The sequence below is a fragment of the Rattus rattus genome, chromosome 5 (assembly GCF_011064425.1).
Source record: "Rattus rattus isolate New Zealand chromosome 5, Rrattus_CSIRO_v1, whole genome shotgun sequence".
Classification (NCBI taxonomy): Eukaryota; Metazoa; Chordata; class Mammalia; order Rodentia; family Muridae; genus Rattus; species Rattus rattus.
The window spans coordinates 108,360,944-108,375,970 of record NC_046158.1 but is presented as its reverse complement, the minus strand read 5'-3'; the positions used below and the strand labels follow the sequence as shown (position 1 = coordinate 108,375,970).

The 15,027-nt window shown below is 51.2% G+C and overlaps 1 protein-coding gene across 1 annotated transcript in view; it reads right to left on the bottom strand.

The window, feature by feature from the left end:
- Nucleotides 1-255: 255 nt before the first annotated feature.
- LOC116900973 (tyrosine-protein phosphatase non-receptor type substrate 1) overlaps nucleotides 256-15,027 on the bottom strand; it is a 44,245-nt gene continuing 29,473 nt past the window's right edge. The window contains exons 7-10 of the mRNA XM_032902603.1: nucleotides 13,952-14,065; nucleotides 11,437-11,461; nucleotides 4,547-4,586; nucleotides 256-2,578 (exon numbers count right to left, since the gene is read on the bottom strand). Coding sequence (XP_032758494.1) covers nucleotides 2,321-2,578; nucleotides 4,547-4,586; nucleotides 11,437-11,461; nucleotides 13,952-14,065 — 437 coding nt within the window. The 3' untranslated portion in view covers nucleotides 256-2,320. The remainder of the gene's footprint in view (nucleotides 2,579-4,546; nucleotides 4,587-11,436; nucleotides 11,462-13,951; nucleotides 14,066-15,027) is intronic.

The following is a 15,027-nucleotide window of genomic DNA, read 5'->3' as shown; positions in this document are numbered from 1 at the left end:
AATTGTCTAAATCCCCACGACACTGAGGCAGTGGAGAGAGTCTGTGTCTGAAGTTTCAGCACGACCGATGCAGCCATGACTCCCTCTGAGCCAAGGGAACAGAACCCCCGCCTCTGTAAAACCTAGAGAGGACCAAGTGATACAGAACTTTCTGAAGCCCTGGCACACTCCATCCTCACCCCCAGCCCCAGAGGACAGGCAACTGGCAGACTCCAAGGACAAAGCTTCAGAGACAAAATGAAACACCCCAAGGCATCATTGTTACCCAGAAATCTTTATTACAAAAATATTTTGCAAGCCAAAAATTTTAAGTTGCAACTATGTACAAAATGGGGCCTTTCCTCCTTCTCATCTGGTCTACAGATAAAACTGAAATCCCACTCCTCACAGGGCGCTTTCGTACCAGGGTTCCATACATAGGCTTGGGGATCCCCCCAGGCTGCCTGACTAAAGCTAGAGCTACGTATCTTCCCTGCCTCGTTCCTTTCTCCCTCCAAAAAAACTTAAGACAAAATTAGGATGTCAGCGAGGACATCCTTTTAACTCATCTATACACCCGTGTGTGTGTGCGTGTGTGTACACACGTGATGTCTCTTGGCAGAGGAAAAGAGGATGGATCTTTACCTACCAACCCTTTGGAATTAGAAGACAGCCCAAGACCATGGCTGGGCCAAAGACCAGTTACGGTTTGCTGGGCCAGTGAGGTCAACTCTGACTATTGGGTCAGCTAACTCCTGGATGCCTTTATGGGAAGTATTAGGTCACCAGTCCTATAGAGCTGAGTCCTGGCTGTTTTCCTGACATCCCTGTCACACCTACAGAAACAGGCAGGTTGAATCAGCTTCTTACTTGAAGAGCCAGAACCAGGAATCCCCCGGCATGGGGGGACATTAGCGCCTCAACTTACTGAGCTGCATGTTAAGACCAGATAGCTAGGTTTGCAACATCTGCTTGCCATTGGGCCCAGCCAGGCCCCGACATCCAGTTTGAAGGGTGAGGGTCAGAGCCTCTGCCCAGACTCCCGAGCCAGGGACAGTGGGGTGGTTTGCCCTGGCTCACAGCTGTGTTGTCACAGGTATGATCAGGTTCTGTTCCAGTGTGATCCTGCTGAGGTCTGATGGTAATAACAGACTCCTTGCACTGATTACCTCAGAGCGCTGGAATACCGGGTGCTGGCCGAGCGTCCCTTCTCTCCGTATGCCTCTGCAGTGCTTGTGAGTTTGTCACTGACCTTCTCCCCTCGATGAGGAATGGCCAGCGTCAGCACTGGATCAGACAAGGCTGCACTTACCACAGTAGCCATGGAGGCCAAGGGCCAGCTGTGGGGACAGAGCCTGGCTCATCCCAGTGACGCTGAGTGCTGAAAATGACAGCAGAGGGATCCTTCTTGGTCCTCAGGGTGCTGGGAATTGGAAAAAAATCTGTTTCTGCTATAAGAAAATCCTTCCGGGACAATAAACTGTTAGACCTCAGACTTCACAAGACCCAACCATTCAACACATGACAAAGAGCCAAGATGCTGCTGCTGTTGTTTTAAGGGGGGAAAGAAAAAAAGAAGAAAGAAAAAGGAAGAAAAAGAAAAGAAAAGAAAAGAAACCCAACAACAACTAAACAGCACAAATCAAATTTTCTAACACCTTAGCTTCAAGACTGCACAGTTCACATTTCTCAATAATTTACAGGCGTCCACAGAGCAATGCTGTTGAGTTAGTGCTAGCTGGAGGAAGCGAGCTGGGACTGGAAGGGTGGGGCCACACTGAACATGCCCAGGGAGTCTCTGCTGGTCTAGGGGAAGAGGGTTCCTTCTCCTCAGGGCTCTCAGCCTGGGAGGTGGGGAGGCTAGCACTGTTGGCTGAAAACTTGTTGACTCCTGGTGTAGTTCTTCCACACATGGGGCGGTCTGATCTAAAGGGAGTCTGGCCCCGAAGCTCAAGTTGGATGGAGATGGTGAACTCTTCTCCACACAGAAGACCAGGCGCTGGAGCATCAAGGAAGCAACCTGATTGCCTGGTTGCCAAGACCAGGATCCAGACCCAGTGTGATGGGCTGAGGCACAACGCTTCTTGGATTCCAGGCAGCTTTCTCCAGTTCCCCCTCTGGTTCTGCAACACCCAGCTCCAGAAGAAGGGGACATGGGTGTCCGAGAGGTGTTGGAGAGCCACGGAGGGAAGACAAAAGCCACCCTTACCCCTGGTCCTAGGACCTGTGCCACCTGGCCTTCTGGAGACAGGGCTGGCTGGCTGGTTGTCCTCATCATGGCCACTCCATGTAGGACAAGAAAACTTGTGGGGATGGGGCCTAGAGCCGACCACAGCCCCATTCACTTCCTCTGGACCTGGACACTGGCATACTCTGAGAAGGATGGCTCAGGCTTGGGGGTTGGCTGTGCCCGGTTGAGGTGGACCATGTCCAGGTCAGCATAGGTGAGGGTATCCTCTGGCCTAGGCAGTTTGCCTGTCTCAATGCTTGCATATTCTGTGTGGTTGTTGGGCTCGGGGACCCGGGGGGCGGGCTTCTTCTCTTTGGGCAGATTCAGGTCTGCGTATGTGATGTCGTTGATGTCATTTGTGTCCTGGATCTAAAAGACACAGAGAGAAAGTCATTCTGGAGCCCCAGCCTGTTGACTCATCAACTGGCTAAAAAAAATCTGCATGCTTCTTTCCCAGAGGGCTCAGCCTTCATCCAGGCCCCTTCTCCTGCCAATGGTGTCCCATTCCCAGCCTTTTCCCTTCCAATCCACCTTCCTCCACACAGAGCCCAAAGGGTCTTCTGAACACTATGGTGGTGGTCCCTTTCCAGTCCCAGTTTGCTTCCTCCAGCTTTATGTTACCTCCTTCTTTCTGGGTGGACCTACCTATAGCTATCCTCTCCCCCTTCCCATGTCTTTTCCTTGGCCTGGATCACCCACTCTCACCTCCCTCTCCCATGTAAGAGACCCCAGTGCACCAAGTACAGCTCTGATCTAGCATTGCTCTACCCTACCTCTGGCTGGGCCCAGAGCTCCTCTGAGCCCTTCAGTTCACATCTTCCTAGCATAGCATCTACCACCAAAGACTATGTCTGTTTTACAACCTTAGTAAATGTGATCTCCCAGGAGATAGGGAACACTCCTTCATTTACATGTTGATTCCACATTTATTTTTCTAAATTGGGCACTTGCTATATTGCAGACAAGGCTAGCACAGAGGCCCAGTTCATGGTGACGGGATTAATGGATAGAAAGACAGATAGGTGGAAGGATGAGTGGACAGACAGCTAGACAGAGAGATGAATGGAATCACAGTCAGAAATCATTTCACAGAGGCTTGACAACAATTCTGCACAGGAAGAATGACTGACCCTGTTTTACAGGTTAAAAAATGTGACCTAGAGAGCAGATATAAACTCAATGAATGGTCTAAGTCACTCAATTGAGCAAAAGAAACGAAGCTTGTTGGAACCGAACACGGTGGGCTTCCCATACTGTGACACCTCTGTCCTGAGCCCTGCAGGTACTCATTGCTGTCTGGGAAACCACGGGGACTGAACTTGCCTCCCTCCCTGGCAAGGTACAGAGTCTGGTGTTGGGGACCTAAAGCAAGTCTGCTGGCTCCCCAGAAGAAAAGTGGCCACCTTGCTCCAGGGCCTGACATTTATTTGCATACTCAGTAAGTCTTGGAATGTGAATTTCTACAGGCTTCAGCAACCAATTCTCTTACCCAGAAGATTCCAGAAGGAGACAAAAACACAAAGAATAGGGGGAAAGGGCCCTGGCTGCCATGACTAGAAACTGTCTCATACTTGCTAATTACCACTCAGCTCATGCCTAAGGCTGGTAGGGGCTGACACAACAAACCAAGGTGTCTCGGGCCCCCATACCACACCTCTCCAAGCCTGGCTCTGTCAGCAGATTGTCTAAAGTCATGTCAACTGCTTTGGAAATGGCAGGAAAGCTGGGGCTTTCACTCCAGGCTCAGGACAGGGTTTGTCTTGTCACAAGGCTCTGAGAAACCCTGTGTGCCCAGAGGTGACACCATTGGAGAGAGACAACAGGGCTCAGGGATCTGGGAAATAAACAAAAATACTGCCTATAAGTTCCCCTCGGCAATGAGGGGGAGAAGCTACCGGGTCACGGAAGGTACCCTTGTCATCCATCCAGGTCATTCATGACACAGGGTTACTCCTCCTCCACAAAGGTGAGAACAGACATGACAGGCAGGGAAGAGTAGGGTGCACTGCTGAAGGTTCCCCAGGGGAAGAACTGGCCAGAGCAAGAGCCCAGAAGCAGGAATGTGCAACAAAGGAGGCTGCACTCTGACTCCAGGTGCTCGGGACACTGCCACTGGTGCCCCCTGAAGTTATGCAACGGCTAACAGTGAACCCAGAAGCCCCAGACTCTCCGGCGGTTGCTGGAGAAGGAGGCAGAGGACTCATGGGTGATTCAGTGATGCACAGATCCTCCTCCCTAGCCCAGAGTCTTAATTTAGAACTGGATCTGCAACTCCAGTTGAAGCAAGGAAATCACACCCCAAGTTTCCCAGGAAGGGCAGCTCACCAAAGACTGTACCTGGGTTATTTCCCTGGCATTCTTCTCGGGCTCGTGCAACCTGAAGTGGAAAGAGACTCAGATAAAAATATCTATCTGAAGAGCTTATGCAAATCAACCAGAATAACATTCAGGTCCCTACTTCCTACACGAGCGGAGGAGGGACCGTAAGTGCTGATCAAACGTCTGGACACAGGAGCCGGTCTCCTCACTGAGGGAACGCTAAACAAAGCACACCAGCTTGTTGAAAAGCCCCTGTTGGGAGGATCTCTAGAGTTGACAGTACTGGGAAGGCACGCGGGGAGGAGGGTGGGATGAAGAAGACTCCATGCTGCTGTAGGGGACAAGCCAGGGCAGTCCTTTCCGGGAGTGGTGGACAAATTATGAGCAGGGATAGTGCCCATCTTTTGAACCACAACTGTACCTTTTGGCGGGATTGAATAGACACAGGCCTGAGCCCCGGACAAGACACGGAAGTACGCTCACGTCCTGGGGCTTGGCCGACAGGCAGTGGTTTTTCGGAAATTAGCATAAACTAAACCCTTCTGTGTTCAAAAAGTAGGTGGGAAATTTCCATTTTATTTTCGTGGTGCAGGGGATAGGTCTCAGTGCCTTGTTCACGCCAATAGAGTGGCATGTCTGAGTCACCAAGTTCGGTACTCTCAATGAAAAACGAGTGGGAACTGGAAAGAAAATGCTACCAACAGCGGTCCGCAGAGCGTTGCTGCTTGTTTCAGTTTTCCACATTTCCCAAGTGTTCTTCATTATAAAGACACCTACGTATTGTTGTCAGAAGGATCGAAATGCCTTAAAATGTCTTGCTTAATAAACAACAACCACTGTTTATACCCCTGATCCCGCCATCGGAGCCCCAGGCGTGGCTCCCTGGAGGGTCCCAGTGAAGGAGATGAGCAGAGACGGGTCCCACAGGAGTTATATAAAATTTCAAGCGAGGAACTTGGGCACTCGAGCATGAATAATGGCAGGGTGAGCAATGAGGCAGCAGGGGGTTCGACAGAGCCTCCGTGAGTGCCTGGATCCTAAGATGCCCCATGTGGCCAAACCGTCCTCCAGGATCCAGGAGGCAGCAGATAGGGGATCATGCAGCCCTCTCCAGTCAGCACTTCCCACCTTCTGCAGTCTCTGTTGCTTGTTTGGTTCCCAGCCAAGCATCACAAACACTCACAGACATGCACGCATGTACACACGCACACGCACATGCACACGCACACCGTTCTGCTGTGTCTGCTCACATAGACACTCTTACTGCGTCCCACGTCCCACGCATGAGGGCTACTGTTGCTTTGCATTTTCTGCTTCAGCGATAGCCTTGGCTAACTCTGTCCTCCTTCTGGTTACCATTGCTATGATGAGACGCCATGACTAAAGCAACCTGGAGGGGAAAGGCTTTATTGAAATTATGCCTCTTGGTCACTGTTATCATTGAAGGAAGTCAGGATGGGAACTCAAACAGGGCAGGAACCTGGAAGCAGGAGCTGACACAGAGGTCATGGAGGAGTGCTGCCTACCGGCTTGCTCCTCATGGCTTGCTCAGCCTGCTTTCTTATAGCACTCAGAGCCGTCTGACCAGGGGTGGCGCCACCCGCAATGGGCTGGGCCCTCCCCCATCAATCACTAATTAAGAAAATGCCCCACAAGCTTGCCTACAACCCAATCTTACTGAAACGTTTTCTTAATTGAGGTTCCCTTCTCTCAGATGACTTTAGCTTGACACAAAACTATTCAGGACAAAGTCCTTACTACTTTTTCTCTCTGTTAACGTATACGTATTCTTTAAGACTTAGCTATGTGTTTCCTCCCCGGAAGGCTTCACAGGCAGTGCTGGGTTGGTGAGGCTGCTTCTCTATGACAACCTCACATCTTCATCTCTGTTTTCTGTTCCTCCTTGCCACACTGCCTTAGCACATAGGCACGGGCACCCAACCTTGAAGCTAGAGCCTGTCAAACAGCCCCGAGGCCTTTGCACAGAGAACTCTCCCTTCAGATCTTTGAAATCCTATTTTAACACTTTTCTTTGGAGACAGGGTCTCACTTTGTAGCCTGGGCTGGCCTTGAACTCACAGAGATCCACTCGCTCCTGCCTCCCAAGTGCTGGGATTAAAAGCATATACCACTGTGCTCGGCTGAAATACTATTTTAAACAGCCTTATCTGAACCTTCACAGAACTCTCAAACTCTGTTCTCAGGAGATCATTCCTATCTTCCAGAGCAGTATTCAATGCTGTAAGCATTTGTCCATTCTATTTTAAAACGTGGCACCACCATTACTCATGCTGGATTCAGACCAGTGTGGAACATATCCTGGAGTCTTCTCTTTCTTATACAAGCACCACAAGGCTAACTGGCCATCTCCAAAAGCTACATCGAATTCTACTACTTGGTCATCTTATCATCCTGGTCCCAGGTCTTGGGCTCTGTACGGTCTTGGTTTCTCTGCCTCCATCTCTTGTGTTTGTAATGCATAAATGAAAACCAGCTGTGTTGGCTCAGCCCCATAATCCCAGTACTCAGGAGGCTGAGGCAGGGCTTCAAGTTCAAGGCCTGCCTGGGCTTTGAGACTCCCACCTCAAAACAAAACAACAGGAGATGGAGAAAGAGAAGAAAAAGAGGAAGAAGAAAAGGAAGAGAAGGAAGAGGAGGAAGAGAAGGAGGAAGAGGAGGAGGAAGAGGAGAAGCAGCAACAGAAGCAATTATTTTTCTGTACAGAAACCTCAGCATTTACAATGCAATCCACTTCTACATCCTGACTGGTGAGGTTCTGCACAGCCCATTCCTGCCCTCCTGCTCTAGGCTTCCTTCCCTGTGCTCCAGCTAATACAGCTTCATCAATAGTCCTCCCTCAGGCCCTTGGCACTAGCTACTCCTTGTCTAGTGTACTCTGCCAGGGAGCACACCCTGGTCGCCCCCACTGAGGCTCTCATCCACTTCTGCCTAAGTTGGGAGCACTCCCCGATCACCTCACACTGAGGCTCTCATCCACTGTTGCCTACCTAGGGAGCACTCCCCGATCACCTCACACTGAAGCTCTCATCCACTGTTGCCTACCTAGGGAGCACTCCCTGATCGCCCCTGAGCTCTGGTCATTTGTCTTTTTTTCTAGCTCTTGCTGCACACCAATTATTAAGCTTTTCATTCACATGGCAAATCACCTCCCAAGGGACAATGAAACCTTAGCACCTAGTCCTGGGCTAGTCCGGACAGCGACCCCACCCACGGGGAAGGAGTTCCCTCCGCAAATACTTGCTGAATGAGTGGTTGAGTGTTTTCTCACTGGATTGCCCCAGTGCCACTCAAGTCTGGCTCTGAGCTGAGCTCAATCCAAAACAAACAATGTCCTGGCATTCTGAGAATAAGTGCAGCGGACGTGTCGCAGTTCAACAATGGCTGTCCAAATGAACCCCAGAGCCCAATAAAAGAGCAGACAACACTCTCACGTGGGCGGGGATAACAGTGTTCTGCCTGTCTGTCAGATGGCTGGGCCCGTGGCCATTCAGCAGCCTGCAGGGTCCTTTGAGTTCAAAAGCGTAGGATCCCCCGTCACCCTCTCTGAGGTGTTAGGCTGTCTCCTACACCGGCACCAATGTCTTTCAGAAAGTATTTGATCCCACGCTGGGCTAGAGCCACTGCTGCCCAGGAAACCACCATTAAAGCTTGCTCCCCACCATCACTTTGGTCTAGAGACATAAAAGAAGCTAGTGATTTAGCTCCCTGGGTAGACTAACACTGGAATGATATGAAAGGGCAGAAAACGTCCTGCTTCTCTGGAGGAAGGAACAGGTGGCGGGAGGCATGGAGCATCAATGGGGAAATGCCAGTGTTGGTCCCAGAAATCCTGCACAGAACCGGGCCAGCTCGGCACCACATTGATTTCTCAGATCCTGGCTGCCTCAACCACGGGAAGGGGAGCTGTGATAATCTCCTGGGTGCCATGGAGTCTGAATCATAGGCTCAGGTTGGGTTTGTGTGTGAACAGCCCCTGAGGCTTCGGCTACTCACAAGTCTGGGAAGCCCTGTCCTTCAACAAGGATAGGAAGAGAGACTCATGATCACCGGTGGGATGCCACGAGTAAAGGGACAGATGGGCGTGGGACACAGTAAGTGCTCACTAAACAGGAGCTGTGACTGCTGCTGTCATCTCATAGTGTCTCTTTCTGCCAGAGCTGCACTGTCTAACAAAGTAAGGTGAGTGAGACCAACAGGAACAAAACCAGACAGTGACCCCTCCCACGGGGAAAGAGTTCCAGGGGCTCAGAGCTCACAAGGGCTGCAGTGGTAAGGGGTGGAAGCTACTCGGTCTTTCTTTCACTCAACAAGATTTTATGGAAAACTCCTCCCATCCCAGGGATAGCACTTGGCAGTGGCTGTGAGCAGGAGGGACACAGTCCCAGTGTTCAGGAGATGTGGTCATGAGAACACAGACAGGCCCAGAACCACATCAGGTAAACCAGGATGTCCAGACAGAGCACTAGAGGCTCACAGGAGGGCTGAGAGAGTACATATGTGGAAGAGGCCGTGTGAGAGGGCTAGGAGGGAAGCTAGAGCCCATATGTGGCAGAGGAGAGAAGTGTGAGGCCTCAAGGCTGGCTAGAACTAACAGCGGGTGAGCCCAGGGACTGGACCAAAGGCCTTTGGGCTTGACCTTGAAGGCCCACAGAAAGCAGCCAAAGGTCTCTGAGCAGATGAGTGAGACAAGTTTTGCTCCTGGAAAAGACTGGGCCAGGTGAAGGAATGTGGCAAGCAGAGCAAGGGTGAGAGAACGGGATTCCTGAGGGGGTGGGGGCAGGGCAGGGGGCGGTGGGGTGGGGGCAGGAGAGTGATGTGCATGTTCAGGGGTGGAGGCTGTGACGTTGGGCAGGGTCAGTTCAAGAGGCTGCCCCGGGAAACTAAAGCAGAAGCCCAGGTTCACCTCAAGGGCACTGTGCACTTTCTCTTCCTAGGCACACATGGGCAGCTGAAGCTTCCTAGAGTCCCTGAGGTAGGTGAGGTCCTCCTGCTATGTGCAGTCACAGTTTCTACTACTGATGGTCCTCCTGGACACAGACTCCTCACTGTCCCCACACACGAGCTGTCCTTGATGCTACAACCAGTTCATCAGCAAGTCCTCTTGGCACTATCTTTAAAGTACAACTGGAGCCTGACCACATCTTAGCTCACATTCCCCTGGCCCAAGCCTTCGTTCGTTCATCTGCTTAGAGCAGCCCAGTCATTTCCTCACTGGCCCTTCTGCCGTCACCTCACCCGTCACCCAGCTTCTACACACGGAGAGGGCGGTACTTGTAAAATAAAAGCTAGATCACATCTCTCCGTGGAACTGCGTGAGTTCTTCTACCATTGCAAGCTCTATACCACTGTCTCCCCACTCCAGAGCCTTAGTTCAATTCCGAACTACAGAAGGAGGGGAGGGCAGGAGGGAGGGAGGGACGGAGGGAGGGAGGGAGGGGGGAGGGAGGGAGGAGGGAGGATGGGAAGATCTGCACAGCTCATGAGGACACAGCCTCGCCTGAACTGACAGGAAGCCATTTACAGCTTTATTCTTCACACCTTCACACAGATTCTGGGGAGCTGTTCCACTCTTCTGGGAAGCACCAGGGCCCATCTTACAAACCAGAAAACCCTTTCTCCAAAAGGGGTGAAGCTCACATGGCTGCAAGAGCTTCCCCATTTTCTTGCCTTCTTGTGCCCAACCCCAGGCATGGTGCTACCCGTTCTCTTGTCCAAGCTCGCTAAGCCTGCGTCAGAGCCCTGAGCTTCAGGTCCCTGCTTCCATGTCTCTTCAGAGGCTGTGGCTTCCTCTACCTAAGCCCTTCAGCCATGGCACCCATCCCTGCTGTGTCGGAGCCGCCATACTCTGGGTGGCTCTGCTTCCACACGCACTTCCTGCATCCCTCTCCAAGTCTGAGCCCGGGTTGCACCCCAGCTCCTAGAGCAGAGCTCTGCGACAGACCCTCCTGAACATAAACGACTGCACTAAGGTGTCTGTCCTGTGATGTCACCACCCGAGCTCCCGAGTGAGCGGGCTGTGACCTCCGATGGACTTTATCACCACCCTAGCAGATCCTCAGGCTACACCCTAGAAGGAGGGAACACGGCTTAGGCCTGGAGAGGTGAGCCCCATAGAGTGTGCGGGACTTGATGAGCACAGATGGCGTGAGGAGGGAGGCTGCCCTCACTCTCCCCGGGAATTAGGCAAAGGCCTTGGGCTATCAATGCCAGTGTGCCCTGAAAGCTATTCCTTTAAGGCAACAATTAGGAAAAAACCTGATAAGCAGGGTACAAGAGAAAGGGGGTGTGCACAGATATAAGTGAGGGTTGGTGAGTTACAGTATTTGACAACTAAGTAAAGGGGGGGTCTGGGTAAATGGGTCAGTGGGTAAAGTGCCTGTTACACATGAAGACCAAGTTCAGATCTCTACAATCCATATAGAGCCAGATGTGTCAGCTTATGTCTGTCTGTAATCCCAGAGGTGCTAAGGGGAGATGAAGACAGGAGAGTCCCCTGTTCATCGTCAACTAACTTGGCCAAACACAGTGGAACAATAGTGGAACACACACACACACACACACACACACACACACACACGCTCACACTCACAATGCTCACACTCACACACACACACACACTCACACTCACACACACACACACTCACACACACACACACACACACTCACACACACACACTCACACACACACACTAACACACACACAAATGTGCACACTCACATTCACACATGCTCACACTCTCACACACACACACTAACACACACACAAATGTGCACGCTCACACTCACACATGCTCACACTCACACACACACACACTAACACACGTGCACACACACAGATTAAAAATAATAAAACAGGTGAGTATGCTACAGCTCAGGGATGCACTTACCGTGTGGAAGAAGTTGAGCCCTTGGCTGAAAGAGAAAAAGAAAAAAGATGTTGTTTAACCAGGAACAAGTTGCTGTGTAACTTTGCTTGAGCCAAGGTTTGCCTTAAGGGGTGTGGGGAGAATCAGCTCAGGAAAGGCCAAGTCAGAGGGCTAAACTGGGCTAATGTGTTCCCTTTAGGTAGCCTTCACCCCCAGAGGGCCCAGATGCCCTCCTACTCTCTGCTAGGCCTCCTCTCCCTTCAAGCACGGCATTTTGGCACTCCCCAGTTAAGTCCGCATGGTTGGAGTGTGACTAATCTGCTGTGTGACCCTGGGTGGGTCACTCCCCATTGCTGAACTCCTTTAACTCACATGACATCCATTATTTCCCCATTCTCTCTTTCCAGGAACGCAACTGTCTGCTTCGGTCTGGGATACAGGAAGGGCCTCATCCCACAGATTATCTCTGGGGGATTATATTTATCTGTAGCAGTTTGATTCCCAGTCTGTTAAAAGCTATAATTAAAACATATGTCTGAAATGTGCTCAGAGCTGCACTTTGAACAGCCACTCGAGGACGGTGAGGGTGAGCCCAGCTCAGGGTGGGGCAGGGGCAGGCTGGGGCTTCGGGGAACAGGATCTGCAGGTGAGCTAGTGTAGAGGGAGGCTGCAGGTCACAGGTTCTGACCAAGTTTTATAATGCTGCCGTGTCTCAGTCACCTCATCTGTAAAATGGGTCAGTGAGACTCCCAAGGCTTGTACTGAGAAGCGACTGCATTATTACATGCAAAGTATCAGGAATACTGTGGGCCTGGCCTGAGCACATTTTTGGCTGTCACTGCTGCTTAAGCCTGTGTTTGGGACCTGGGCTCTGCACGCACTCACCACTCAGGGGCTGAGTGGTCTCCTGTGTCTACAGATCTCCAGGCCACTGTCCCTCCTCTGATCCCTTAGGCACTGATGCTGTACCACACAACAACAAGCTCCCAAGAGGTGCTAGTTTGCACCTACTGCCAGGCCTCTGAAAGGACAGTGGGATTTCACCGCCGCCTACTGAAGTGCTCTACAACGTGATGGGCCAGGAACATGCTTTCCTGATTGGAGCAGGAGCCCCTCCTGGGTGCCCCTCTGAAGGAACTCTGGGAACAGTCAGGCGAAACAAACAAACAAGCAAACAAACAAAAACAAACTGAGGGCTCGGGTCCTCAGGCAGGACTTGGTTTGGCTGTTGTTTCAAAGGTGAGTCCTTCCAGTTGGTCCAGATGGGACAGAAAGTGTGGGACAGAGACAGAGGAGGTGCTTAAGGGATGGGAAACCAGTGGCCCACGCGGTCCCTCTTGAGCCAGGCACTCAGCTACAGAATGGCAGCTTGGGATGGTGCTTGTTTCCATACTGTGGTTTGTGAGGGTCACAGCTGGCATTTTTAGCAGCAAAGAGAACACAATATAATCAGAAGAAAACATCAGAGTTTCAAATCTACATAAAGGGTGCACTGAGCTGAGGTATAAAATGCTACATCTATTGCTTTTGGTTACGGGGTTGGGGATTTAGCTCAGGGCCTAGCAAACGCAAGACCCTGGGTTCAGTCCTCAGCTCCGGATTAAAAACAAAACAAAACATGGAAAACCAGCATAAAGCCGTTTCCTCCAGCATAGTGAAGATGTATACTGGGGTGGTCCCAGAATGCGGCCAACCGACCATTTCATAGCAGTTCACTTGAGCCTCATGACTACTTTCAAATCGCTGCCCCCATCAGCTGTGTGACAAGTCAGATGAACCACTTGCCCTCTGCCAGTTTCCCCTAAAGTTGCTGTGGCCAAATATAATAACTATGCCAGTCTCTGACAGGGGAAGTGAAGCCGGTAGAGGCCTCAGTGGTGAGGATGAAAAAGTCTGGAGCCTGACTCCAAGGTCAGAAGCTTTGCAGAGCCACAACCACACACATGTGCATGTGCACACACGGGAATCATGGCTGGCCTGGAGCTCATGTCCTCCTTCCCCAGGAGGCCATGTACCCTGTCACTGTGAGGGGGCTTTCCTGGCGTATGTATGACTCTGGCTGTAGGAGCTGCCTTGTTAAACATGTGTGTGTGAGGCGCTTTCCTAGTATCCTACATGGACACTCTGCCAGCCCTCCCACTTGGATTCCCTTGGTGGCAGTTGGGAGTTCTAACTGGGGAACTTGTTAACATGGAGCCTGGGCACACATCAGGGATACAGAAGGCTGCAAGCAGGTCAGGCATCTCCTCTTGGAGGCTGACAGGGAGAGCCTCTGAGTCTCCCCAGTGCCACCCTAACAGCTCCTACTACCTCAGTAGCAGTCCCATGAGGGCATGAGACCTGGGGCGGTGATGGACAGCCAGCAGGGAGGATGGCTGAGGAATGAACCTCTTAGACCCAGGGGTGAAGCTATTCCATCAACCCCCTCCCCCAGGACTACCCTCCAGGTTTCTTGTCCCTGGAAGTCACGTGTTCTTAAGAACCCAGGGGCCATCCCGTGAGGACAGCGCTGAGAGAAAGCAGAGATTCCACTCACCTTTCTTCTGTTTGACTCGGAGGAGGTAGAGGGCAGCCATCAGCAGGACTACTAGCAAAGCACACGCCACACCCACACCGATGAAGACGTTCCAGTTGTAGTAAGTATCATTACCTGAGGACCACAAGGAAGAAGGGCTTCATGCATGACACTCCGAAACAGAAACAATGGAAGCCTGCTGACCCTTTCCTCCTTGGCTGTGGACATCTGGCTGGGTTTTCTTACATCTTTAAGTTTGTCTACCTACCCATTCAAGTCACTCGTGAGCATTGCAAAAGGCACGCTGCTGGCAGCCACAGAGAAAGTAGGCACAGGACACAGGCAGAAACCATATTACCTATCCTGAGGAATGGAGACTCAAGCCTTCTCATCAGCCATGGCAATGGGACAGACAAACTGGAAACTAACTGTTATATGGAGGGACTTGGGAAGATGGTGATGGTGGAGGACTTGCTGTTGGCACACGCTCTGCACAGCACCCAAGGTTTCACACACGTGCCCAGGACCTAACCCATAGTGTACACATTTGTGGTAGAGGGCAGGCAATGTCCTAAACTAGTGGTTCTCAATCTGTGGGTCGTGACCCCTTGAGGGATCGAATGACCCTTTCACAGAGGTCAACAAAGAACATGGGAACACACAGGTATTTACATTGCAATTCATAACAGTAGCAAAATTACAGTTATGAAGAAGCAATGATAATAATTTTATGGTTGGAGGCCACCACAACATATTAAAGGGTCACAGCACTGGGAAGGTTGAGAACCACTGTCCTAGACCTACAGCATAGTAAAGTCAAGAGCAGGGCTCTGTGACACAGAGATGTGAACTCAAGTTAAGTGTTCCACCTCTTCCTCATCCACATCAGAGGAATCATGTTCTCCTGCTCTGTTATTGAGGCCAATACTAATCTACGTCATTCAACAGCACGGAGGATGGCCTGAGGGATCATCTGCCCAACCTTCATCCTCTGGCAAGGTATTTATTTATTGATTCCCTACTGTGTTTTGTGTGCTGTAAAGCTGGTGTTGAGTAAGACAGTCATGGTCCTTACCAACTAAGGAGTGACAAAGCCT